This window comes from Dipteris shenzhenensis, chromosome 10 (genome assembly GCF_047967505.1).
Source record: "Dipteris shenzhenensis isolate YYH24624 ecotype China chromosome 10, Dip_SZ_1.0, whole genome shotgun sequence".
Lineage (NCBI taxonomy): Eukaryota > Viridiplantae > Streptophyta > Polypodiopsida > Gleicheniales > Dipteridaceae > Dipteris > Dipteris shenzhenensis.
This window is the reverse complement of record NC_141605.1, coordinates 8,945,908-8,973,837: the sequence shown is the minus strand read 5'-3', so window position 1 is coordinate 8,973,837 and position 27,930 is coordinate 8,945,908. Positions and strand designations below refer to the sequence as shown.

The window sequence follows — 27,930 nt, the reverse complement described above, 5'->3', positions numbered from 1 at the left end:
CTTCGTGGCTCCAACAGCTGGAGCTTCTTCCACGACGTGTGCACCCTCTGAATCATCATGAGTGGCATCCAAAGTCTCAGAAGCATCCATTAAATCCTCATAATCCGATATCTCAATAATCATGCCAAGTTTTGCAGTACCACTGTTACGCATTTTGCAAACTTCCCGATGCTCTGGAGTCCACTTCTCACCACACTTAAAGCATAAGTTTGCCTGCTTTCTGCTGTCCATAATAGCCCTGGTGTGTTGTTTAAATTCTAATTTTTCATTTCCAACACTTGGCTTAGCTCCTAGCTTAGCATCAAATGACCTGTATGGCTTAGCATATGACATCTTGCTACTTGTAACAGTGGGAAGCCTCGGAAGTGGTGTTGCTGCCAATTTTCTTTGATGCCAATCAATCACCTTAGGCTTCTTCTCAGCCTCATTTGCATTCCCTGCTGTCATCTTATACTTGCTGGGATATTTGGGCTCAAATACCTTTGCCCATTGGGCTACACGCTCAATTGTTTGAGGATTATGTGCCTTCACATCTGCAGCGAGAGAAGAACTCAATCTCTAGATGAAACGCAGCAACTTCCCTCTCTCAGATACGTCCTGTACAAACAAGGAAAGTCTCCAAAAATGTTGCTAGTACTCTTGGACAGTACCAGTGTGCAATAATGCATAGAATTCAGCCAGATATTGCTCCAATATGAGTGGGGATACAAATGTGGTGATCATCAACTCCTTGAACTCTTTCCATGTGGTTGGCCTATGAGGCGAGTCCCTCATATAACGCCACCAAGTATGTGCATAGTCTTGCATGTGCATACCCACAAAGATTATGCGATCTGCATCCTGCTTTGGGTAGAAGAAGAAATAATCTTCCAACTTCCAGCTCATTAGGAGTGCGAGTGTCCCCTTTGAACTTATGCACTGTGAGTTTGTCCTTGATATCCTTGGCTGCATAGTTCTTGTGTGTGTAACCTTCGGAAGTGCAGGCATCATCACGCTTGACGTTCACATAATCGGAGAAGGACATCTCAAGTTTGATGGCCTCAGGTAGGGCCTTATATGAACGCAAAGAATCTGCCCACCACTAATCCTGTGCTTTGTAATAGCTATTACCATTTGATGCATTGGTTGTGTCTGGCTGTATGTGCTTGTTGGTAGAGCGATAGGTGCATAAACCCCTGGTTGGGTCTCTCTGCCAAATGCATCTCTCTAAAATGATGGCATACCAAAGGGCTGAGAAGAGGACTGACCTCTCTCTCAGGGGTGTGGGCTGCCATATAAACCCGAGGGAAAAAAGCTGTACATTTATGAGGCAGCCAATCAAACAACTTTATAGTTCATCGTTGAACTTGCACAAAGGCCTTCTTCACAAAGATATTTGAAATTGCAATCCATATTTTCTCCACGGTATGAAAGCACAGAGACAAGCATGGAAAAATAAAGTGACAATCTCGATTGCCACATTAGAAACTCAGTCCTGCATGTGACTTTTGTAGTCCCATTGATGTCATTTGGTGTTCAATAGAATTTGTAAGCAATGTCATGACATAATTAATTGAATTTCTTGAGTAATTTTCACGCACTTTTGATTTTAAAATAACAAAAAAAGTGCACCTTGTTTGGTGAGTAGATTTTGAAATCTTATTGTTGAGATTGATCCTTTCATTAAAATGTATATCAGTTTCTGTAATGGATTCATGAACAATCTATGTACACAAACACAATGCTAATAACAAGGCAAAACTTGAGATAATTAATCACTTACGCCCTAGTCGCAAGGACTATCGCTTCACGCTGAAGAAAGCGTTGTTGCTGATGCTCTTCCCGTCTTATAGTAATCTCTCTAACAAGACCCTGCCAAGCCCACAACACTCTTTTTTGTAGTGATTGTAATATCATGACCGTAGCATCCTGTTCCATGCATCTCCAAAAGGCCTTCCACTTGGCATACTTTATCCATGCCTGGATTAACCACAAATACAAGCTGGTTAACCTACACATATTTCTGGAGACGCACCTCTCACACACATGCATGACCACATTGTAAACAATGACTAATCAAGCAAGGAAGGAATCTACTGAGGCCCGAGAAAACAAAACAAATTCTGAAACTGGACCACTATTTGCTGCTCAAAATGCAGAAGTGTCAACTGCCAAGATGCAAGATCACTGGTTTGCCCTTAACAGTACCAAGCAGTAAGATTTTGTGCAAACAAAAGAAAAAGAGTAAAGTTGCTGAAAATAGAAGACTGCAATGACAATCTGTTGCATACTTGATTATGTAAAGTCACTGAATGCTTAACAAGTGATGGAATTACAATCCAAAATATTAGCTGTTGAAAATGGAAAATCCATGCCTATGCGGGGACATTCTGTCATTGGAGAACAAGAGAGCACATGATATGCTCAACAGCACTGCCTTCATTATTTGATTTTTTATGAAGCATTGGAGTATATCGAAAGAAGAGGAGGATTCTCATAAGTTGATTTTTTTTTTTTGGGCGGGGGGGAAAGAAAGAAAGAAAGTTTATTAAAGTCTTTGGAAGACCGATGGGTCTATGAGACTGTGAAAATCCTGATACAACGAGCTGTGGTAGTGGAGCTGCTAAACGAGCATCCATACCAATGCAAAATGCAAAAAATGCAGAATGGTAGTACTAAGTCTTAAGTACAACATAGTCATGTCGATGGTCGACTATATAAGTCTCAGCATCATCATCAACATCATCATCATCATCATCATGAGAGAGAGAGAGAAAGAAAGAAAGAAAGAAATTTTATTAAAGGTCCACGGAAGGCCATACATGGCCTATGGGACACAAAATCATCCGAAAGGAAAATACATCATCAACGATGCGCCAACTAGGTGGCCTCATCGTAATACCGCTAAGATGCCAAAAATGGCTACAAAAATCCTAGATACAAAATGAAATGAAATAGAGTACCAAAATTGCCTAGATACAAAATGTAAAATATGGAATATGAGGAACATCGTCTTCCCTAAGGGGTCTGTGATCCAAAGAAATGATGGAAGTCATGGCCATCGACCATGCCTCCTGCCATGAGTGTGAAGATCTGGGCAAGTGTCAAATGGGCTGCTGGCGGTGCCAAGTCTCCATGGAGCAATCTCCTCCGAAAATCTGCCATCATCCTCCGTCGTCTAGAAATAAAGCGACGGGTACGGCCTCTGTGTAAGATCATCCTGCGGTGCTGCCGGATCATGTCATATGTACATCCTCGGGGTGGAACCATCGGTGCTCTCTGGCAAGATGGGCTATCTCTGTGCTCATGGTCCTGCGCCTCGTCCTGCTCCTCATGAATAACCAGGTCTCTGGCAGGGATGCGACGGTGCTCTCTGAGGAATCTCTCTCTGTATCTGGTGATCTCCCTGATGAACAACGCTAAGCAATACTGATCCTCATACTCCATAATCCGAGAGAGAGGTCCAAATCCGTGCCCAAATAAACAGTGAAATCTGCCACGGATCTCATAATATAAAGGGCATCTGCAAACAAAGTGCTCCTCAGTCTCCACCTCCCCCATAGTGCAACAAGGGCATATCCTAGTCTCTCGCCTGGGTCTATGTCCGGTAGCTGTACGACGCATCCTGCTGGCCTCAACGTCTAATCTGTGGGAAGATACCCTGAGCTGGCCCAAGGCAATCCTGAGTGAGTGCGACATATGAACGCCGATATATCCTGGGGATATGATGAAGCCATCCTCTGAAATCCTGAGAAAATGGTCACGATATGTGGCCATCTTCGTAGGAAGCTCCGTGGGATGAACCCAAGTGCGAAACGTGTATAGCTGCAACAAATCTGCCCTGATAACCTGGCTGAGCTCATGTCGAGTGAGAGGGAGAGAGAGAGAGAGAGCTGTATTATTGTCGTTAGGAGGCCTCACGGGCCTTAGCGAGCCCTTTGCTTCAGCCCATGGCAGCTTGTATGAGTTATTCTGCTGATTGTACTTTGTAGAGAGAGAGAGAGAGAGAGAGAGAGAGAGAGAGAGAGAGCTGTATTATTGTCGTTAGGAGGCCTCACGGGCCTTAGCGAGCCCTTTGCTTCAGCCCATGGCAGCTTGTATGAGTTATTCTGCTGATTGTACTTTGTAGAATGGGCATGGGATGAGTGGCAAGGACGTGCCATAAAATAAGTAGAGGAACACTTTTGAAGTGTAAGGAGAGCGCTGCCTGGAAGGCATTGCTAACAAATGCAAGTTCAGAAAATCGCTTAGGTACACGTGTCTTTGCTTCATGTGGGAAATTGAGCAAATAATGTGGAAACTTTTCAGTCAGCTCAAAGCCAGCAGTAATAATGAAGCTGAATATGCAGCCCTCTTTGAAGGTTTGAAAGTATGCATTAGTCTGGGTATTAAGAGATTCATGATTAAGGGAGATGCTCTACTAGTTGTGAAGCAAATTTTAGGTGTGTGGAAGGTTAAGCATGTTCATTTGAAGAGATGGATAAGCGTGGTGAAGAAACTGTTAAATCAATTGGATGCCTGGACACTCCAGCATATTGAAAGAGGTAAGAATGTAAATGCACATGATGTTGCGCAGGAAATTACAGCAGCTTATGTTGATGCAATAGGAGTGCAGGAGCCCTTATACAAAGGAAGGGAGACATTAGCTTGTGAGGAAAGCTTCCTGTTAACTGGTAAAGTGCCTAAAGAAGTTCCGAAACAAAGAAAATACAGATTTATTAAAAGCTGTACTTATTATTGTCTGATAGGTGATGTTCTTTACATGAAAGGCTGATCTGGTGCTCAAAAGAATTTCCTGGCATGAGGAAGTTTTTCATATCCTACAAGCTAATCATGAGGGAGTATGTGGAGGACATTTTGCTTTCAAAATCATGCTGAGGAAAATACTTACAGAAGGATATGTGTGGCCATCCCTTCAGAGAGACATAAGACATTGGTGGAGGTCATGCCTACAGTGTCAACAAATGAGTAAGAGGATCTTACATCCAGAACTCAGAAATATCATGCTTGCTTATAATATTTTTGAGAAATGGGGAATAGATGCCATCGGTCCTCTACCCATGACAGCCAGGGGAAATTGTTATATGCTGACAGCTGTGGATTATTTGACGAGATGGGCTGAAGCATGAGCAGTACGGGCTGTCAATGCAAAATCTGTATGTAAATTTGTGTATGAATCATGGAGCGAGGCATTTGCTGGATGAATAGCCCTCCACCCTCGTTGCTAGCCCCTATTTCTGAGACACCCTAGGTAGTGAGTCGGGTTTTGTGGAAACGAGCTGGTTTGGACAACCAGTTTTTCTTGTTTTCTTCTTCGATTAGCAACCTTTTTTAGTGGAGTATTTGTATGGAAAGTTATCTTCTCTAGGGGGGGACAATAAATCCTACCAATCAAGGTATTCAAGCCCCTCTGCCCTGGCTGTTGGAACCCTATTCTATTGTACTCTAGGTTGTGAGCTAAGACCCTAAGAGGCACACTACATGACAGCCAGCACCTTTTTCATTTCAGCGCCTCCTGACTGCTGATCTTGTATCTTCTCAAAGCTTCTAATACAAGGTTTTTTTCTTGGGGGAGGGGGGAAAGACTTATTTATATGTGGACACCTGCCAATATGCAGCTTGAGCATAAGAAGTCCATGGAGAAACTAAATAAGACCAGGAAAACCGGAAAGCACAATCATATGACGTGAGGATGAAAGAATACACATCCAAGATAAGTAATATATTATCCAGGTGGCCACATCAATTGAATTAAATTACAGGCATTCTTGCCATGATGTATGCGGTGTGCCTAGTGTTGGTGGCTTTCAAATATAAATGCACAGGATGCCAGCATAGACATGTTGAATGTTTGCAGTACCAAAAATTAACTAGGCTCATGCGGGAATATCTGGCCAAAATTTTATTGGGGAAAAGGAAATACTTGCACTGTCAAGTAATTCCTTACCACTCTGTGGCCTCTTACGAAATAATTCTGAAGGGGTGTGTGCTGAATGTCGTTAAGTTCCCCTCTTGGACATTTACTTTAAATTTTGTAGCTCACAAATATTTGTTCCACTGGTGGGAAGGACGGCAACATTATCAAATGGATTCAGCAATGTAGATATCTATGGTACTTCTATGGTACTTCTAGTATGCTGCAGGTTAACAATCTGGATGCAACATAGGAATAACAAAAATTTTCCCCAGAAATCTGATTAGGAAACAGCAGAACAAATTATTTGTTATCGCGGTCCCAGATATCTCCATCATTTTTGTCAAAATCAACATCTAGCACGCTCTCTATAGTGTCTCAAGCTTCCACACCACTTGTGCGTGCAATTTTTGGAAATTTGTTATTCTGGCACCACATATGCTTGGAAGTTTATACTGTATTTTCATTATAGACTTCCATGCATGTAATTCTTGCAGAAGCCTTCTGACAAGGTGAAACTAATACCCTGAATGTTTTAAACAGGAGGAACTGTTGCTGATACTGAGCTTCCTCTGTTCGAAATTGCCAGCGTACCCAGCATTGCCTTGTCAAGAATGTGCAATGATACATCAAAAGCTTCCTCCCTGATTCTTGTAATTCAAGCCTGATTCAAAATATTATGGCACTTAAAATCATGTTGCCAAAACAAAGAGATTGCACAAAATTTTGAACTATAGAACACCTGCTACAGCAATTAGGAATGATGACATGATACTTCCATTATGGAAAGAGCCACGTGGTAGGCAAAGAGCAGCAGCTAGAACTCTCAAGGGACAGGCTTTGAGAGACAAATAAACAAATTGATCATACTTGTAGCTGACATGTACTCTCCACTCGCGAAATGCTCGTCGCAAGGAGTTGACCTTAAAACTTTGTGCTTTCTGGTGCACAGCAATGAAAAAGGTTGTTCTTTCTCGCCAGTACTGTAAAAATAATTCAATATCGTCAGTGTCTTTTGGGGTTGTTTCCAACGTGAAGGCTAGTGTGATATTTGGTGAGTACAGAAGGATGCTTCCTCTCAAATACCTGCAATAGAAAACGGCTACAGCGCTGTTGATGCCACTTTTCCACCTTCTCCATCTTTATAGCCTCATAGTTATTTTTAAATGCATTGATAACCTGTATGTTCATGCTCAAATCACAATGTAACATTGCACAAACTTTTTGCACTTAACTGGTAATAGAGTGAAAATATAGCTGACATACCACAACGTGAAACTCACCATTCTTCGGAGATGCCAATTCTCTGTGACAAGTTCTTGCATTTCACTAAAAGTCCTGGTCAACAACTTCTGATCCCATGCTTGGTGCAGTTTTTTAAGGACACCTCGCCGTTTTGAGGAGATTCCAGCTTGTCTGTGCCAAGCACTAAATGCAGATTTCATACAGACGTGCTGCAATTTACCACAAGCTAAAAGCGAGAAGCCTTCTTTCATTTGGCGGTCATGCATCCATCCTTTTAGTCTGTGAAAGACTCTTTGCACTGTGCTTCTCTGTATAAAGGCAGACGCTCTATAATTTCTCTCTCTTTCGTTCTTCTGCTTGAGAGTTCTCTCCTGCCATGTTTGAAAACTTGTTTGTATACACCTGTGGTGTCTCATGCTTACTATACAGCTGTGACTTTGAGTCCACTTTTCTTGCTGCTTTATAATCTCAATCCTGTTGTAAATATTTCATACTTAACTAAAAAGAAACTTGACAAAATCTTGCTAGCATAGCTTCTTTTCTTTCCACTTAAAAATCTAGTATTATGAAAAGCCAAGAAAAAAGAAACAGTCTATCATTTGGTATTTACCATTTTTCAAAGAGTTTCCGTTTTTGTTCTAGAATGAAAGTGTTAACAAGGTTGTTAATAAACTTGATGCTTCTCACCACCTCCCTCCATTTAGAAAATGCACTGGTTACCTGCAAAGGTTATTCAAATTGAGTTTTGAGGTTACAAAGAGCAATCATCATGCAATTTAAGTGGAAGTTTTATTGATGGCATGAAATTTTTAAAGCCTTATCCATGAATCATCTAAACTTGTCCTAACTACACAAATTAAATTCTTGCACAAAAACTATTTCTTTTTTGCCTCACACTTGGCCAATTTCTACATGTTGGGGTTATTTTGTAGCCAAGGTGTGTAGGAACTAGGCCTAGATTCCTATTGTGAGTGTCCCTAAGTGTGAGGTGCATGTGCCCTTAGGTGGGCAAGTGGCCACTTGTCTAGACTAGATTAGCTTTAATTTGATTCATGTGTAACCACATCTGTGAAGTAGATGTGTGGTTGAAGATAAGGCTTGCCCTGCCTATAAATGAGGCATCCATTGTACTCGCAAGATATCAGCCAATTTGTTGTGCTTGCCTCACAATTCGTGCCTCCTTCCACTTGTCATTTAGCTCACTTTCCTCCTCCACCATGATATCAGAGCCACCCGGATAGCGCCACGCTCCTTCATCTCGCCACAGCTTCCAACCCATATGTGTCTTCTCGTCGGTCGTGTGTTTTGCCGAAAGCTCTAGCTACGTTTTTTTTTGGCTTTTTTTGCAAAGAACTAGCCATGTTTATTAAAGCAGCCATTCTGTGCAATTGTTCAGCCTTGTGGACGGATATGCTTCTTGTCACTCCTTAGAAAACTTGTATCCACTTGCTTGGTAATTTTTATTTTACATTTCAATTTTAATAGCATGTTTTGCAAAAGTAGATGAAAGTTTTCCTGCAGTTTCAGTTAGGTCATGGGGACTAGGTCTAGCATTTGAGGGTGGACCCCCTTGCCTGGGGTTATGGGCATTAGTGATCCACAAGGTGATGCCTTCTCTTTGAGAAAGGACATTAGGAAATCACACACTGCTTGAGTACACATCTTTGGGACCAATCAAATGCACAGACCTAGCAACTATCCAAGAGGATGTCTCAGGGCTTTGGGTGTGAGCCAGGAAGGAGAGTGAGTGGAGAGGCTCGAGCTACGAGCTCGCCAGTTGTAGCTTTGTGTTCACTATGGGGATAAACCTGTGTACTTTGGCAGCTTTTTTTTTTTTTTTTTTTGCAAAAAGAGACTTCTATTAAGTATTAAAGAAAAACCGTTAGAGCAAGCTCCATACGGGATACATCATGCAATGCACGAAAAGCTCAAGAGCCAAAAAGAAAGGATTGAGGCTGATAGTGTACTTTGGCAGCTATTTGACTTGTGGCTTATCACATCAGTTGTCCATTCTGGTGATTTGTGTACTGCGGCCAACATGGTCTCTCTCTCATCCCTTATGTTTCCCTAGCATATGGGGATTGTTCACGACTCTCTAGTACATGATGATTGTTTCTCCTTGTGTTCATTTTGTGGACTTCTCATGCGAATGTGACGGTCACCTTGCATAGTGCAATGGTGTGATTCACGGCATTACAGCCCACGACACCCACACATCACTGCACAGTGCACACAGCGCGATCCAATGCATTAGAGCTTACGACACCCATGCTTCTCACACCAGTGGCCTTTGGCCTCCGGCAACACCTCTGGAAGGATATGAACCCCCCCCCCCCTCAGACACAGGTGTGTAGGAACTAGGTCTAGAGTCCTATTGTAGTGTCCCTAAGTGTGTGATTGTGCATGTGCATGTGCCCTTAGATGGCCCCTTAGATGGCCACTTGCCCACTTGTCTAGATTAGATTAGCTTTGATTTCATTCATGTGTAACCTCATCTACGAGGTAGATGTGTGGTTGAAGATAAGACTTGCCTTGCCTATAAATGAGGCATCCATTGTACTTGCAAGATATGAGTCAATCTGTTGTGCTTGCCTCATAATTCGTGCCTCTTTCCACTTGTCATTTAGCTCACTTTACTACACACCAACTTTTTCTATAGATACTCAAGGGATTATTTAAGGAAACCGGTAAGGACAAAACCAGTCAAGCTCCAAACACGAGTATGCGACATTGGAGGCATCTCTTTCAATGCAAAATAGTTTCACCTACATCAGCAAAAATGGCATCACTACTTGGTGAAAAATGTTTTTAAAGGTCAGACGACAATCAATGTAGAAAATATGTGTCACAATATGATCATATTCTCCCTTAAGATCCAGATTTAATGTCCAAGCACTCTTAGGCCATCAGAGCATTGTTTCTTCAAGGGTATAGAATTGTGGCATCTTCTTCTGGTTTGCTGACAATAGTATGAGGCGGTTGTTGTTGCAACCATCAGCAACAATGCCAACATTGACATTTTGCAAGCCAACTACCCATGGGGCTCAAGTGGTATTCATATATTATCATCAATGGAGATTTGGGTGGATGAATGCTTAGCACTATTGTAAGAAAACTCAAACAAAGGAAGATACTCTTCCCATGCGACTCTAGGGTGGTATTCATACATCAGCATGAATGGACTAAATGGTGTGGTTGAATGTTTAGCACCATTGTAAAACTCTACAAAGGAAGATACACTCCCCAATTAGATTTCCTCCGGGATACATAAGCTCTTAGCATGTCACATTGACCTCTCAGTTTGTCCACCCAATTCAAGATGATCGGTTGAGCTGAGGTGTGCTGTATTGACTATGAGAAGGTGAGAAAGAGTTGCTCTTTTTGACGTATGGACATCACTATCCGCTGCAAATGGCATCCATGCTCCAAAGGAGTCTTGCTGTGTAAATCAAGATTTCATTTTAGGAAGACTACAACAAACTTTCCAAAATATGGATGAAACATATCTCTCATCATTTGGAAAGTTGCTGGTGCATTAGTGAGTCCAATGGAAATACCAAGAACTCATAATGGCTAAATCACACATGAAACACGGTCTTATAGACATCTTTCTCAAATATCCTTATCTGATGATAGCCCGTTCTCAAAATCAATCTTTCGAATTACTTGGCTTTGCAGACCTGATTAATGAGATTGTCCATCCTCGACAAAGGATACTTGTTCTTGATCATGAGTCTGTTCAGCTTTTATATTCTACGCACAACGCATAGACATGTCTTTAGAAGCACTGGTGCACCCCAAGGTGACTTACTAGGTCACACTTGACCTAGTTGGAGGTATTCTTGAAGTTGCGATGCAAATACATCCACCTCAATCGAACTAGCCTTGTAAGGATTCTTGACACAGTCTACTCACCAGACACAAGTTCAATCTTATGGTCAACATTCCTATTAGGAGGGAGCCCATAGTGGAAGTTCCCACTTCAGAATACTTTGACATAATCTCTCAAATCAGTTGAACCTTGGGTGAATCATCACTCCAAGTGCTTCATTCTAATTGGCCAATCACCTCAATGACTCAAGTATGAGTTTCAGCTAGCTGATCCACAGCATAATGATATTGGGTAGTAGATAGTCCATCCGCAGACTGGTCATCCAACAGTAAGGCATCAATATGGACACATATCCATGACGAAAGTATCAATATTAGAGAAATCAACATCAGAAAGCTGAACTCCATTGCTGTTTTCAGAACAGCAAAGCCATGGATGAAGATATGGCCAGCCATGGTAGCTTGTGTTGGCCTACAATGCAAGAGCCATAATCCCTGACATGATAGAGGTACATGATAACCTGGAATGCTAAAGCTGCAGTGGGGATGCTCCGATCTTAGCTAGGAGTATCTGATGTAGGACTGAAGTCTTACCTGAAGCCTCTCCACTCAAGCCCAACCTGTCTCTGATAGGTCTGACCCTAACAAGAGCTTCCATACTGATAACCCATCCAATGTGAAGTGCTCTTCGTGCATGAATTAGAAATAGCCAAATCTGATTGACCCTCCTTGAACTTGCCTTGCTTAGAGCTTTGTCCTTTATATAAGCCCTAGTTACGCTATTGCGCACCTTTGGAATGCATGTTTGATGCATCAATATGAACACATTTGCATATTAATGATACTTTCGTCGTGGCTATTGTTTCAAAAGTTAGGTGTATCTTGAGGGAGGGCATGAGCAAGGTCACAGACTGCTTATTGCCAACTTACTTTTCTGTTTAGTGGCTTGTCTCTTCGTGGCTTCTCTTTTGATATTTATTCTTCCTTTTCTCTCTTGCCATGCCTTTCTCCCCTCTACTTTCTCTTCTAGCAGAACTATTATTGTCTCACGTTCCTTCTTGTTGTGCTCATCCGCAGAGCAGAACAACAACAAAGATCTTAGAAATTGCAACAGGACTATGGTACCAACGGAACCATGTACAGGAAGAGGTGACAGTAAAGGATCAACTTGATCATGAAGCAGACTGAAGGCTTGGAAGTGCAGTAACAAGAGAGGAGGACAAATGAAGACCATGGAGCAAGGTCGGGGGAAAGGCACATGGCAACTGTGAAGGAGGAGAAAACAAAGCCATCAATATAGGAAGAATGTACTGAGGATCCACGTATAATGGCATATTTAACACGTCCTTATTCATTTATTTCATAAAAAGGGAAATGAGTGGCATATTTAACACGTTCTTATTCATTTATTTCATAAAAAGGGAAATGACTTGTTTGTAATCTGACATTAATGGATTGTCCGTATATTTTGTTTTAGCTGAAAGAAGTTGGAGAATAAAATCCAGATACACCACAAACAAGATCTATCCTCTTCAGCTGAGACTATGTTATTAACACAGTTGCAAGGATTTTCTAGAAAAAAACACAGTTGCAAGGATTGAACCAAGCCTTACTCTAAAGTTATCTGCCATATATCTGTTCTTAGTTTGCTAAGAACAAAACTAGAATAAATGTTTTCTAACAAAATAATGTTACCCTGCAGTGTTGAATCTTATGCACAGCCAATGCTTGATTGTGACGCACGTGCCTTGCCTGCAACAAGAGGACAGTGTTGACTTTATTAACATATGCTAGTTTCTTAATACTCTTGTATGCTTCACAAATATATACAAATCTTACATATCCATACTATGATAATTGTGAAGCATACCATGACAGTGACATCCCGCCACACAAGGAAAGCACTTCTGCAAAACTTCATAAATAAATGACTCATGACCTGCATCATCATTGAGGAGTTTTATATAGCAACAGTTTTTCCAAACGGTATGCCAAATTCTGCAAGCTATAATTTGGAACCCACTCCACTCAACTCTCTCTCCAGAAATGAATCATTAAAAAATACACAGGTTAGAGTAGGGATCAATTTATGCATTTTCACAACAGAAGACAGAAATCTTAGACAAATTTTTTAAATGGTTTTACCTGCCATTTTGGCAAAATTATTGGATGCTACAAGGTCCTTGCTTTGCAAACAATCTTCACTTTTTCTTTGACTAAAAAGAATGTATATTTGGGGTGAAAAAGGGATGGAACATTATGTACAGTAGGTTGTTTTTCTCATAAAAGATATTGTGCATTCGCTGAAATTTTCATTTACATAGGAAGCTTTTCTTTGGGAGGAGATGGAGAATGGCATTTGTATGGTTGTAACTTCTGTCACAAAAAAGTGATGTATTGACTGGTAACGAGGACCAGAAAACTCCTGATCATCCAGCCTATTTTCTAAATCTTAGCCTGATGAGTCTAGATGACCATGCATGAACTCTCTTTTTTCCTTTGTTCCCCCTTTTTTGTTTTTTGGTTTTTTTTTCTTTTTTTGGGGCGGGGGGGGTGCCGGGGCGGTGTGATCGTTGCATTTTGTATGGTGCTAGATTTTATCATAAAACTCTCATACATGTTTAACGATTATCACACTCACTATTTCCTCAGCCTCTTTCCTAAATCTGAGCCTGATGATTCCAGATAACCATGCACGGAAGTATGACTTCAGATGACGACGCCTGTGCATCTCCTGGGCTGCTCTCAAGTACTGCAAAAACAAGTCAAAAATATCTTATCATAAGATCATCTGGTTGGCAAAGCTCCATGGTATCTGGACGTGTGCAGAAGTCTCAGGATTGATGCATACCTTCATTCTGTGAATATAGCAAATCCAAATGTGTAGGTTCCGGTATAGACAAGCCATTTGTTGGTGTTTTCTAAAGTAGTCAACTGAAAATTTTTGCAAAATGTAAGATATATAAATAATAAGGAATGCAAATTTTTATTTTTCATCTGAACAGATCAGTAAAACTCTGACTTTAATGATGTTCACAATTACACTAATAAATGTCGCCTGTTGGTGGTATGTACATGAGGATGTTGTACACCCAAACATGCACACACAGTGGTCTGTCCTGTGGAATATTTTTTACAAACACATAGATATAGAGCTACTCATGGTAGTCTGTCCTGTGCTTTGCTCTTCAACGGATTGTTCATATTTGGAAAAAATCCGGGATTGCAGAGTTTATATATTTCTTCTTAATAGGATGTGGAATATGTTTCACAAACAAAAGGAAATAGAGCCACTCAAAACTATTTATTAGCTTTAAATACGTGGTTTGAGAAAAGGTGTAACTTTACTGTGATTTCGTTGAGTGATCTTTTGTTGACTCGCATATCTCCAAGCACACAACACATTGTGTAAGCAGTGAAAATCCATTCGTATCTTGATCCATGTAATATACTGAAGTTTGGCTTTATCTCTTAGGAACTGATCGTTGCACAAAATTGTTAAAAGAATGGATCATTAAAAACTTCACAAGATATCCATTAGGAACAAGAACTATGCTACAAAATTGTTACATGCAATCAAGGGAGGAACAATAGCATCTGTACATATCTAAAGAAAGATGTGAGGCCAGTTAACATTACCACTTCCAACCATGATTTAAAGCATTTCCGTAATGATGAAAACCTCCAGAATGATCCTGCCTTATTCCTTGCGAGCACATCTTTCTGTAAAAGTGGATCCAGGTATATGAACAACACAGATACCCAGACAATATCAGAAGAAGACCAGCAATTCAAACAAAGGTGAGATTGTCTACGAATTATTGCATGTTTCCAAAGGCACATATCCAAAAATGCTTTGGACCAGTGAAATACAATCATTACCCATCCAGCATGTAGATCATCAATAACTTTCAATCAAAAGACATGAGTACTTAATTTTCACCTGCAAATAATGAATGTACATCCTCCAATTTTTCAAAACCATATTTCGTGTTCTGTTTCTGTAATAACACCAAGCTGAATGTTTCGATGCTCTCTTATCAGCATGTTCCGTGTTGAAGATCTTCCAAGCTACGAGCACCTTTACTGTTACATGGCAACAAATGGGTCTTCATAGATTTCTGGCTAGAATGCCTTTATCCTAACTTCAGCAGATGCTACTTTACAGATGATCATAAAAGATCTCTCTGGCTAAAATGACTTGCTTTTTAATGACTCTTTTGAAAAGCACAGAAATCAGACATAGAAGGAACGTGAAGCTGCCTTGAGATCAGACCTCAAATTCCATACTCTAAACTCGTCTGTAAAACACAGAATCAGGCATATTGAAAAACTTGAGCTTAGCACATTAAAAAATTTGAGCCTTACCTTGAGATTGGACCTCAGAGTGCTTTCTGCTCATTCTGACTGTCTGTGCATTGACTAATGCTTTTTGAAAGGAAGCAATGGTTCTTCTCTGCAGTATGTTTGCAAGATGTTCCAAGGCCTTCCTATTGCATCTTCTTTTTGTCACTTGTGCTTTGCTCCACTCTCTCCATACACGGAACCCTTTACATGATGCCCATCTTGGACAGATGCTCAGCACATTGTTTAACATTTTATAATTTTGAGGCGAGTTTTTAAGATATTGTTTGATCTGCCATAGCCATAGTCAGAAAAAAAAAGATTTGGATTTGGATCGTTATGTGGTTGAAAACAGTGTGTAAAATGATTGTCTTTTTTTTATTCCTAGGAAGTATGCTTCTATGATCAAAGGAATGATAAAAACTTCTTGGAGATGAACATGGATTTAATTGCAGCAGAAATCACCTTCAAGTGTTAGTCATTAGACCTAGATTTCTCAATTGTACAACTGTTTTGATTAAGTTGCAATAAATAATGGATCTCAATGCCATCCTATATCCTTGCCGGCATTGCTAGCGTTTTTGTATCATGGATTCATGCAAGGTTTTACAGGTTTTACTTGCACTCTCAATGTATACAAAAGCCATATCTATAAATGTGAAACTTTGGTTTGTAATGTAATCCACATACAAGATCCATGTGACGTGCTTAACTCATTCAAGAAATCAAGCTGCATGATAAGTGAGTTAAATAAGATTACCAGGACAATCGTTGGCTTCTCATTTTGGACCACAAAGGTTGAATGCTTCCACTTTTGCCATACATATTGCATGAAGGCAGATTTTTTCACTGTTTGTAAGAATTTCACCATTTTTTGCAGATGAGTTTGCTCCCTTAAAAATTGGAGACACTTTCTCAGATAGAACCGCTGGACTTTAAGGACAGCACTTCTTGATTCCTGTTCTCTCTTTGCATTGACCAGTAAAGAATCCGAAGTAAGTTGCAGGCAATTCCTATCACTGCAATTTTACAATGCTATGGAGTCAATGAGTGTGTTTAAAAATATAAAGGACTTAAAGCCTGCAAAATTCCAAAATGATGAAGACTATCATAGACTGAATTTAAATTCAGATCTAACCTTTTCCCTGTATTTGTTTCTTTTCTTTGTAGCATATCTTCAACTTCCTCATCAACTATCAATTGCTCATTTTGATTCAGTTTTCCTTTCTCTTTGGCATATTTGTGTGCTAAGGCTCTCCAATGAGAAAGCATTGTTAAAACCCACCATCTCTTCAGTTGCAGCATTTTCCACAATTCTCGCTTAATCTGTTCTTGCTGCACAGCTTTTACAAAGCTCCAAGATAAGAAAGATAACTTTGCTAGCAATAAATTTCGCCAGTGCAATGCCCTATCATCATTTATTCCATCAGCAGCTCTTTCTTGGACAACTTTCTGTTTCTTGAGAGCCCAGATTTGTCTTTCTTTAGTCCAGCAATGTCTAGCTAAGTGAAGCATTTTCCTTTTGAGCTTTTGTTTTTGCAAAATCAGCATCCATCCTTCTATTGCAGTTTTAAGCCAAAACTTTGTCCAGTATCTCAACACTAGGTCCTGCTTTAATCCATGTGTGCGTCTCGTCTCCACAAAAAATTTCCATTTCCGAATAGCAGCTTTGATTGAATGCAGTGCATGATGCATATGTTTCCTCCTGATGGATAGGAAAGCACATACACTTTTATGTATACATTGTAATAGCAGACGATTCAAGTACCGGCAAAGGATCTACGTTAAATGTAAAATCTAGTTCTTGCTTTGACACCAGCAAGTACTTGCAAATTTTTAAAAAAGAGAAGTACTTCTAGTCAGCAACTTTAGAAGTCACATAGCAAATATCATTTCCATATTTATTTTGTAAATTTCCTCCTGATGGATAGGAAAGTAGAATTGCATGCCTTTATATATACTTGTAGGAGGATTTAGGTGCCACCAAAGGATCTACATCGTAAGCTGAAATCTCGAGTTCATTCTTTCATGATAACAGTTCGTTTAAAAAGTATGAAATCATTTTATTCAGCTACTTCAGAAGTCACATAATGGATGTCATTTTCGTATTTGTTCTTTAAATCTGAGAAGTCACATAACAGATATCATTTCCATATTTATCCTGATTGATCAATGGTGTACATGCAAAATCCTCCAAAGAGACATGCTAAAGATGTGGAGATAACCTCCCAAATAACCATCCATAAAAGCATTCAAGGATGAGCATGCCAAAATAGGAAAATGAATATTGTCGCTGAAAAATGGAGACAAGCTAAAAGAAGGCCTTAGCTGATTTGATAGAGATGGGGCACAACGCCATAGAATATTGATCAGCTGTGGTGTCCCATGAGCGAACACATGTTGATAGGTAACTAGAATCAAATGCCAAGTCAAATGTGCCCAAGCTGAATGCAAGCTCACGGGATGGAAAGTATTGGACAGCTAATGCAATGAAGCATCCCGAGTTATAGCGAACACATGTTGACAGGTAGCTAGAATCAAATCCCAAGTCAAATGTGCCCTGGACAGCTTCAAGACTCTTTCGATAAGTGCTTTGTTGAAAAGACTCTTGTTGCTCCACACCTCGTTGCAACAAACTCCTTTTCTTATTCAGCAAATTCATCAAATGCACTATTTCTATGAAATCATCAGAAAGTGAACACCAGTCACACACTTAGGAGTTGACAAAGCCATGTTTGCCTGCACCTTATCGGGATCCAACTCTAAGCTATCTACAGAGACAATTTGTCCCAATATAACTACTTTCCTTTTATCCAAATGACTTTTTTTTGGACTTAAGCATCCCTTTGCTTCAATAATTCTAGCTAGGGTAAGTTTCAGCTTCTCCATATGATCTATGTGTCCAGACTAGGTGTAAAAGTCATAAAAAATAACCCCTATGGACTTTTTCTCAGGGTAGTTTAGATACTGGACTTAAAGAGACATGTAGCTAGCTAGGAACGAAATGGAAATATGAAAAGCATAATGAAAGGTAAAATGGAAAGGAAGGAAAGTACAAGTGCAAGGCAATAACCAAAATACTCACAATGTATTGATAGCTTGATGTTGACTGATATATTAGACAATAGACAAGTACAACACTATATAGTGTACCACTAGACTCTAGAAAGTCACAATGTCTATGGGATATCTCCCAATATGACATGTGGCATGTCTAGGACTCACTAGACTATAAAACCACTCCTAGACCACCTAAAACACTCATTTTAGACTCACTTTGGCTTCATATTCGAACACCCCCTTATGAAGGCAAGGTATGAGACTATTGGAATGGAACCAAGAACAGAACATGATAATGACGGTCTAAGGTAAGGGACTATTGGAATGGAATCAAGAACAGAACATGACAATGACGGTCATTAAATTGTGCACCCTATGTAACTCAGAGACTAAAGTCTGAGCATGTTCAGAGGTTGATCCAAGCACTCTCATGGCTTGAGACTCAACATGCTCAGAGGCTCACATTATAGCATGGCTACATGACCAGCTCATAGGTCTAGGAATACACCAACATCCTAGAACTCGGCCAAGCCTGATAACGAGACCTATCAAAGCCAATACATGGCTCCCACAATACATCCCCCTCTAAATCTATCAAAGCCAATGCATGGCTCCCACAGTACATCCCCCTTGGCTTCATAAAAAGACATGTTAGGAAGCCACATACCAAAATAGGAAAACCAATACATCTTTCTAGGAGGACTATCCAAGGCAGAGGACCTTTAGACTCAATGAAAATCAACCACTCAATACATATCATTTTAGGAGGACTACCCAGGGCACAGGATCCCAAAATACATCAAGCTGTAGGAATAATAAAAATAGATCTCTTAGGAGTAAGAGATGGCCTCCAAGTAGCCACTGTACATGTGTGCACATCCCTGCGAGTCGATGACGATGTCGATGAAGCACTAGGCATGGATGCCCCAAAATATGTGTTGGTGAAGTCCATGGGGTAGCTACATGGAGCGGCGGTCATGGCATGACTCTCAAGATAGAAGATGGAGAGTCACCTAAACCTATTGATCTAGAGACCGGAGGTGCCACAAGGACTAGTAGAGTCACTTAATGTGCAAGCCTAGCACCACAGGCAATCAAAGAAGTAATCGGAGAATCCGGGAAGTAACCGTACCTCACATCAAGATCATTTTTCTTTATCTTTTTGCTGCAAATTAGTGTGGAGTCTATACACCGTTATAGAAGGCGGATAAGGTGTGTAATGTGGCAGCTCGAATGGCAAGAAGATAGAGCTTCGTGGGCAATAGAAGAAGCGTGAGCAGCAGGAGCAGCTGCGTGGGCAGCTAGATTGCGGGCAGAGAGGATAGCTATGTGGGTAGCATGAGCAGCTGCGTAGGCAGCTACAGCTTAGCTTTGTGGGCACCAACTGGAGCAAAAAAAGATGGAGGTGGAGATCAAGATAGTGACACTGGGCTGGAAACTATCCTCCCGTGAACTCAAGAACAAAATCCGCGCGCAGAAATAATTTTCGTCACTTTTTGCAGGATCTATATATTTTCATAGAAAACTCGGATTGCAATGATGTAAAAACGAAAATTGTAGTACTCAAGGTCCTCTACAACTTTCCTGATGACAAAAAGTCGTGATTCTGCTTCCAGATCCAGATAGAAGTGTCACATCGTCCGCAGGTCACAGAGAGAGCAACAGAAACAGCACCACTCCAGGACGTCTTTGTAGCTGAAAGAAGGAGAAGAGCTCACAAAGGAAAGGGAAGCGAGGTGGTAGAAGCTCAAGTTGGAGAAGACAAAGTTGGAGGAGAATTCCAATGTTGATGAAGCCTTCAATGGAGAGGAGTAGGGAAGGGAAGCTCCTCCAAGAGAAGAGAGGGCAGCTTCTCTTTCCGGCCACCCTCTACCTCATGGAGAAGCAAGGAGGAAGGGAAGGGCTAGGAAGGAAGGCTTTGATACCATATGAAGAGACATGGTAGCTAGCTAGGAACGGAATGGAAATATGGAAAGCATAATGAAAGGCAAAATGGAAAGGAAGGAAAGTACAAGTGCAAGGCAATAACCAAAATACTCACAATGTATTGATAGCATAATGAAAGGCAAAATGGAAAGGAAGGAAAGTACAAGTGCAAGGCAATAACCAAAATACTCACAATGTATTGATAGCTTGATGTTGATTGATATATTAGACAATAGACAAGTACAACACTATATAGTGTGCCACTAGACTCTAGAAAGTCACAATGTCTATGGGATATCTCCCAATATGACACGTGGCATGTCTAGGACTCATTAGACTATAAAACCACTCCTAGACCACCTAGAACACTCATTTTAGACTCACTTTGGTTTCATATTCCAACAGGACTTACTAACCTATGAAAAGTAGCTAGTGCATTGGTCAATCCAAAAAGGTATCAAACTAGAAGCAAAAACCTACCGAGGTGTGACAAATGCGGTAGTCGTTTGATCTTTCACATACTTGCAATTCGACAATACCCAAAATACCCATCTCACATTGAAGATATTTCATGCTCTGCTACTTGATCTAATCTTTCATCTTGGAACAAAAAAGGAAAGTGATCACTCTTTGTGCATGCATTCAACGGATGAAAGTCTACACATACTAGTCACTTTTTTCCTTTCTTTGGTGTGACAAGAGAAACCCATCTGAATCATCAATAGGAAAGATGAATCCAGTCTCAAGCGGGGTACGTCTTCTTCAATGCCTTGGCTTCCATGAAGCCTAATCAACTCAAGCACTACATAGTTGTCTTAGTTTGTGACTTTAACTCTATTTTGTGCTCCACTAATGTAACTTGTCTGACTCATGAATAGTGAGTTGCAAGGAGATAGGAAAAGTCTTTTTTTTTTGCAAAAAGAAACTTCTATTAAGTATTAAAGAAAACCGTTAGAGCAAGCTCCATACGGGATACACCATGCAATGCATGAAAAGCTCAAGAGCCAAAAAGAAAGGATTGGGGCTGATAGCGCCATCTCAATCCGGTAGAAACCTTCGAGAAAAAGGGAGAACCCCTCCAAACTCGAAGAAATACAGTCCTTCTAAAAGAGGCTGCCTGTGAAGGGCCCTGCATGCTAGCCCATATGGCTATCAAAGTGTGAACCGTGTTAGTCCAAATACCCGTGAACACCTGTGATGGGTGTATCTAGGTGCCATCCAAGGCCTGTGTACATCTGGTTCTCCAAATGTGCCAAGAGGAAATGCTAGTTAAATCTCCCAAGAGGTCTCCACTGAAGCATGAGAAGCTCTGAAGGGAGTAAGTGGTACATCCTGAAGAGAGCAAGGCTCTATCATCTGCTAGTGGACCGAGAGTGCCCAAGAAGAAGACTCACCCTCATAAAACACCTAGGCCCAGTAAGGGATAGCCATGCGATCGAGCCCCAAGCCATGAAGAAAAGGGACGTATGAAAAATGCTGAGTATCCGAGCAACCCCTTTCCAAATAGTCCTCGCCTAACTGCAGTCCCAAAGGCAATGTCGCACTGACTCCTCTGCAGAATGACAGCAAGGGCAAGTGGGATCAGCCCTAAATCGTGATCTTCACAGGTTCACAACAATCCCTCCATGAATAGAAAGCCAAAAGAAAAGAGTGATCTTTCTATTTCTGAGGGATTTCCAGAGCCTCCTCCAGAAATTCCTACGCAAATCTGCGGTGATGAAGAAGCTGTCCCAATGGGGGGCTCTGGAGGGAATCCAATCCCTACTGTTCAGCTGAAATCTCCTGGCATTACTAACCATGAAACGAAAGAAGGGAATCCCCCTCTCTCGGTGCCCATGATCTATCCACTCCCACTCTCCTGGGTCCCACTGCAAGCACCTGATAGGTGCACCTCCATATAACCACAATCTCCAGGATCCCAGGGCCAGGAGCAGAGGGTTGGGATCTAAGTACCACTGCAAGCCCGCTCCATGGTCCACAAAACCAGCAATCCTGATAGGCTGAAAGGCAACCTTCAGAAAAATATCATCCGTAGATCTAGAGAGTATACCTCCATCCCCAATGTCAAAGACCAGTGCATCTTCCCCGAGACCTCGAAGAGCAATCTTCTGAAGAGGAACTGCTGTCCTCGAAAAAGCTCCCATCCAAGTGATGGAAGTGATAGGCAACTCAACTGTCCATTCCACCGGGATGGCTGCATCTATCTCCTTTGAGGTGATTAAGGGACTGCAGTCTTTGATCCTCAGGTAGCCTGATAAATGCCTTCTAAGTGCCTACTGTGTAGGTGGGGCCTCTCTCCCATCTCGACCACTGCATGTAATGGGAAGTGCCCAGTGGTCTGCCATGCTCATCAAGTATACTATCATTCCAAGCTCCTCCAAGCTATCAGGATGGCAGTCATGATAGGAGAGGCAGGAAATCTGAGAGGGACGGAAGTAAAAATCCAGCGAGGTTTGTCCACCCAATCATCTCCCAAGGTTGGTGAGCAAGCCTGAATGCGTCCAAAAAAGAAATCCTTCCAAGGTTCCTGTGAGTCTCCTCACCACCACGCAATGCCCTGCACTGCAAGTCCGGGTCAATGATATTAAGGCCCCCTTCACATGTAGGGAGAATAATGGTCTCCCAAGCCACCCTCGCTGCAAAATCTGCCATGCCATTAAGTCCACTCCATAAAAAATTCATAACTGGTCTAATGAGCTGAGTGATGCAACCCCTAGACCGGCACCAGCAAGAACACAAACTAGGTGGTGGCCAAAAGAACCTGGTTCACTACCACAACTCTAGATGCAAGGTCGAGTTTGGCTGAGCTCCAAAAAAGAGCTTTTTCCTTATACTCTCTAGTACTAGGGCAAATTGATGTGCTAGAGAGATGCCCAATCCTACCTAGCATCCCAAATACCTGACAGGAACACCCCTCTGAATCCAGGAAAAGCCAATGTCAACCAGCCTGGAGTGTCCTCATCACTGATCCAAAAGCGATCCAAAAGCCAAAGGATTTATGCCAGTTAATGTGTGCCCCTGCAGCTGAGCAAAAGATATCCAACCAAGGCTGTCCGGATAGAATCAAGTGACTGTGAAGAGGCCTCAATAAAAATAGCAGTGTCATACGAAAAGTCATTTGAAGTACTAGTGATTTTTAATACTTGATAGATAATCACCAAGAATTGATAATGCTCCACATTGTTTGCTTGAAGTAATAATATGGGATCGTCTTGCTCCATCACCTTGTTTTCTTTTACTCTCCTTGTTTTCTCGATCAGCACCAGTCAAAGGCCACTCCTTCTACCTTGTCCACTAAGCTGAAATCCTCAAAGCTATGTCCCATCTCTTCTTGTTCTTTGAGAAACTTGGAACTAGAATTCTCTAAGGTTGAAGAATCCTCTTTAACAACTTCCATTTTGTAGCTCCAGATGTTATAGTGCAGCCAATTCCTCGATATCCATTTTCGGACAGTTTTCATGTTGTGCAACCAACGCCTTTTCAAAATCAACGAATGGACGCGTGCATCTGGCTGGCTTGGTAGGGATCACCTAAAAAGTGGTTGGGACAAAAAGCCCACATATCCACTTCTAGATTTTTCATATTTCCCAAGGTTTTTTTTTGCTCTAGTATTTTTAGCCAACTTGATGCAATAAGAAGATGTAGTACTAAAGTATTTCAAATTGAATAATTCATAGTCTTCTTACTAATGCAACTTGATGCACCTCCATCAATGTAAACATAATAAATTACCTGGGCATCAATGATCATATCAATCATAGATACACCATCTCCCATATCAATGTTGTAGAGATATATACAATGATATGGTGGTGTAGGATAGAGTAGGACTTAGTCTATTCTAGAGTTTTTGTGTGCTCTGGACTATATATACCAAGTACTTGTACTTCATTTGGGTTGAACATTTCAGTTGGAGTTCACTTGTGTTCACAACTCTTCTCCGTTCTTGTTCCTACTTGTGGTATCAGAGCTAGTCCTTCCAGCCTTGTCACTTGCTTCCCCGTTCTCTTGCGTGCTCCTGTTGCACTTCTATCGCGGAGAAGTTGGTCGACTTCTCTTTTGGCTGTCCTGAGCTCCCACGAGCTTCACGTGATCTCGAGCTTCAGTTTTGTTGCAAGATTTTACACCAGGAAACACTCCTCAGCTGGGCGACTTCATTTTGTGTCGCACTCACAGTTCTCTCAAGCAATTCTGGATACCGAAAGTTCTATAGCTGCGTCGGGCAACCCGGAGCCCAGAGGAGTTTTGGGATAATATCCCCATTTTGGAGATGTTCGTGCTGTTATTTTCATACATTGCGCCTGCAAACAGCTCCGTACACTGCCGTAGAGCCATACGTACACCTCGACATTACTGCCCATTGCCTCTCCAGCTCGCCATTCACATCTCCAGCTCCGGATTCAGCCTAGTGGCTTGAATTTTTTTGCCTCCAGCTTGAGATCCTTGCTTCAGCTCATTGGACATTGCGCAGATGTCTTGCAGATTGCATTGCACAAGTGTTAGTGCATTTAGGATAGTTTTTGGCTATACATTGAGTGCAAATCATTGCTCAGGTGTTATGCATTTTTGAAGCCCAAGTGTTGGCTATAAGTTGATGCACTTGTGGATGCCTATTGAGCAAGAGTTTGCTATTGCATTGTGAGCCACAGTTTGGCTGAGATTCAAGCTGATTTTTTGGGGTAGAAGTATATTGTATTTGAGCCAGCGTTTGGCTATGGTTGAGGATAATTTTTTGGTGCAAAATTTGTGCTTGATTGCATTTTTTATCTGGGAAGAGATTGAGGTTTGAGCATAATATTTGGGGCAATTTATTGCTATTTCAGAGAACCACTGTCAATGAATGCCATTGCAGTGATTGCATAGCAGTTTGTGGTCTTTTAGTTGTCTATTTGCTGTCTTTCCCTTTGCAGGTACACTTGCCTTTATTCTTGAGCTTGCAATCATGTCTCTCAATGAGAATTTCGGTACCATGACTGAAGCAGATAAGTTGGATGGACCCAACTATGCTTTGTGGTCATTTACACTCAAGAATATCTTCGTTGGAAAGGGCTTATGGGACATTGTGAATGGTGATGAGGCTAGACCTGCTGGATCTAGCATGAGTGCATCTTCCACTTCTGGCACTACCACTCATTCTTCTACTACTGCTCCCACGGAGGATCAGAAGAGGTTTGATCGCAAGGATGCCCAAGCATTGTCTTTGATTACATTGTTTGTGAAGACACACATTAAGTCCACTATCAAGTCTTGCAAGACTTCAAAGGTAGCTTGGGATAGAGTGAAAAGTATATGGAATGTGAGGAATGAAGCAAGAAGCATTGCTTTGAATAATAATCTCAATGACTTATCCATGCAAGAAGGTCAAACTATTTCAGCTCATATTGCAAAGATTACTGACATTCGGGATGAGCTCGCAGCTATTGATGAGGATATAGAAGACAAGAAATTGGTCTCTATCACCCTCAATAGTTTGGCACCCTCATACGATACGTTTGTTACTTCCTTGACTATTATGCTCAGGGCTGCTCCACTCAGTTTTGAGTTAGTTGGCTTGCTCTTACAGGAAGAAATGCGGACTTCCAATTCAGCCCATTCGAGTGAGCAAGCACTTGCCACTCATGGAAAGGGTAAATTTTAGAAAAAAGATCAACCATGCCTATCAGCCTAGCAAGGAGGGAAATGCAAACACAAATGCAGGGAATGCAGATAAAGGTGTAAAGGTGAAGAAAGGCAAATGCAATTATTGCAAGAAGCTTGGTCATTACATTGCAGAGTGCCAGAAAAGGATTGCCAATGAGAAAAAGAGGCAAGGCACAAGTAGTTATTATGTGGCACCAGCTGAAAATGCCAATGTCACCATCTCATGCAAACTTTTCACAAGAGGGAAAGGATTATGTGTTTACTGCATTTCAGGACAGGTTTGGTGCCAAGAGGGATTTAGTTGCACATGATGCTTCTCTTGCTTCATCTGGGGATTCTTCATTTGCTACCATAGATACTTGGTATCTACATAGTGGTACATCGAAGCACATGACTCATAGGAAAGAGTGGTTTAAAGAAATCAGACTTGTTCATGGAAGACAGGTTACTTGTGCATATGCCACTCAGGACATCATAGGAGTGGGAGATGTTCCCATCGTTCTGGATTCAGGAAAGAAAATGTATATCCATGATGTCTGGTATGTTCCTGACTCGAGGAAAAATCTTGTTTCCTTTCCATGCATGGCTCATGATCAGCACATGCTTGTGGAATTCTAGGATGATCAATGCAGGATCAAGGATCCAAAGAAAGGGTATGAGATTGTGGCTACAGGTTCTTATGAGGCCAGCATGGGTTTGTACAAGCTTGATGCTCAGGCCTATAATCAGCATGCTATGGTTCTCTCTTCTTCTACTCGAGGTGATTTATGGCATGTCAGGTTTGGTCATGCACATCACAGAGCTTTGGCATATTTGCATAATCATAATATGGTTGAAGGATTGCCAAAATTACAGCAGTCCACTCAAGAGGTGTGTGAAGCTTGTGCTCTTGGAAAGTTGCATCGCCTACCATTTCAAAAGGATGGTCTAGGTTCAATAAGAGCACAAAGGGTCTTGCAGATTGTGCATAGTGATGTTTGTGGACCAATAAATGTCACAACCCATAGAGGGTATCGGTATTTTGTCACATTCATTGAGAGATTGCCAAAGAAAAATCAGAATCCAGAGTGGCTGAATTGGAAAACAAGTGTTCATCCATGGAGGAAGAATTCACAGCTCTTCGGATGCAATTGGCCACCCTCCAGACTTCCCAGTCCACCTTGCAAGAGCAAAAGGATCATTACTACCAGCGATACCACCGATATAAAGACAAGTATGAAAATCTGAGAAATGTGATGGACACGCTTGAGTGTGAGGAGGAAGCACCCCATCCACAGATACCTATGCCTGAGCCAGAGCAAAGGGATGCGCAAAAAGCCACAGAGCCAAATACGGAGGCAGAAGAGGAGAAGGCAGAGGAACAGGCTGCAGCTTTACCACCCTCTGTAATCTCATAGAAGAGTTGATAGATGGCTGTTGGTGTTTGAGTTTTTTTTTCTGCACTGTTAGATTTTGCCAAGCTGTTTGGCCCTCACTGTAAATATCAGTGTTTTACCTCAAGGTGTACTCAGTTTTTTCTGCAATTTTCCATGCTGTCCCTTGTAATACAACAGTTTATTTTTCACATCTCCACTTAATACAAATCATGGATTACTCCCACGGCCAACCACATGGTCTGTACTCTTTCTTTTTCCCACTCCATCACCATATCAATGGTTTGTAAGTTCATCTTTATTTTTCTTTGACGAATCGTCCAACCTTTCTATTCACCGGGACGGTGAATGATAGTGGCGGGGGAAACTGTTACCTTATCACACGACCACCTGTCGACAGGCGTTGACCACATGACGACATCTGTTGACCACATGTTGACCATGTGTCAACACAAGTTAGCCACGCGATCACTTGGGTTCATCCAGGAGTACTGTCCGAGGCTGTCAACCATAGGTCGACACATGTCAACCACAGGTCGACACATGTTAATGGTCAACACATGTCAACCACAGGTCGACACATGTCAACCACAGGTCGACACAGGTCAACCACAGGCC

General features: G+C 41.5%; 1 protein-coding gene across 1 annotated transcript in view; it reads right to left on the bottom strand.

The window, feature by feature from the left end:
* The window catches only part of LOC147897368 (uncharacterized), a 167,154-nt gene that overhangs the window by 26,022 nt on the left and 113,202 nt on the right, over positions 1–27,930 (bottom strand). Inside the window, exons 20-31 of the mRNA XM_087380859.1 lie at positions 16,452–17,018; positions 16,074–16,332; positions 15,338–15,605; positions 14,913–15,055; positions 12,840–12,908; positions 12,665–12,721; positions 7,749–7,858; positions 7,177–7,612; positions 6,980–7,072; positions 6,764–6,876; positions 6,419–6,557; positions 1,763–1,959 (exon numbers count right to left, since the gene is read on the bottom strand). Coding sequence (XP_087236985.1) covers positions 1,763–1,959; positions 6,419–6,557; positions 6,764–6,876; positions 6,980–7,072; positions 7,177–7,612; positions 7,749–7,858; positions 12,665–12,721; positions 12,840–12,908; positions 14,913–15,055; positions 15,338–15,605; positions 16,074–16,332; positions 16,452–17,018 — 2,451 coding nt within the window. The remainder of the gene's footprint in view (positions 1–1,762; positions 1,960–6,418; positions 6,558–6,763; positions 6,877–6,979; positions 7,073–7,176; positions 7,613–7,748; positions 7,859–12,664; positions 12,722–12,839; positions 12,909–14,912; positions 15,056–15,337; positions 15,606–16,073; positions 16,333–16,451; positions 17,019–27,930) is intronic.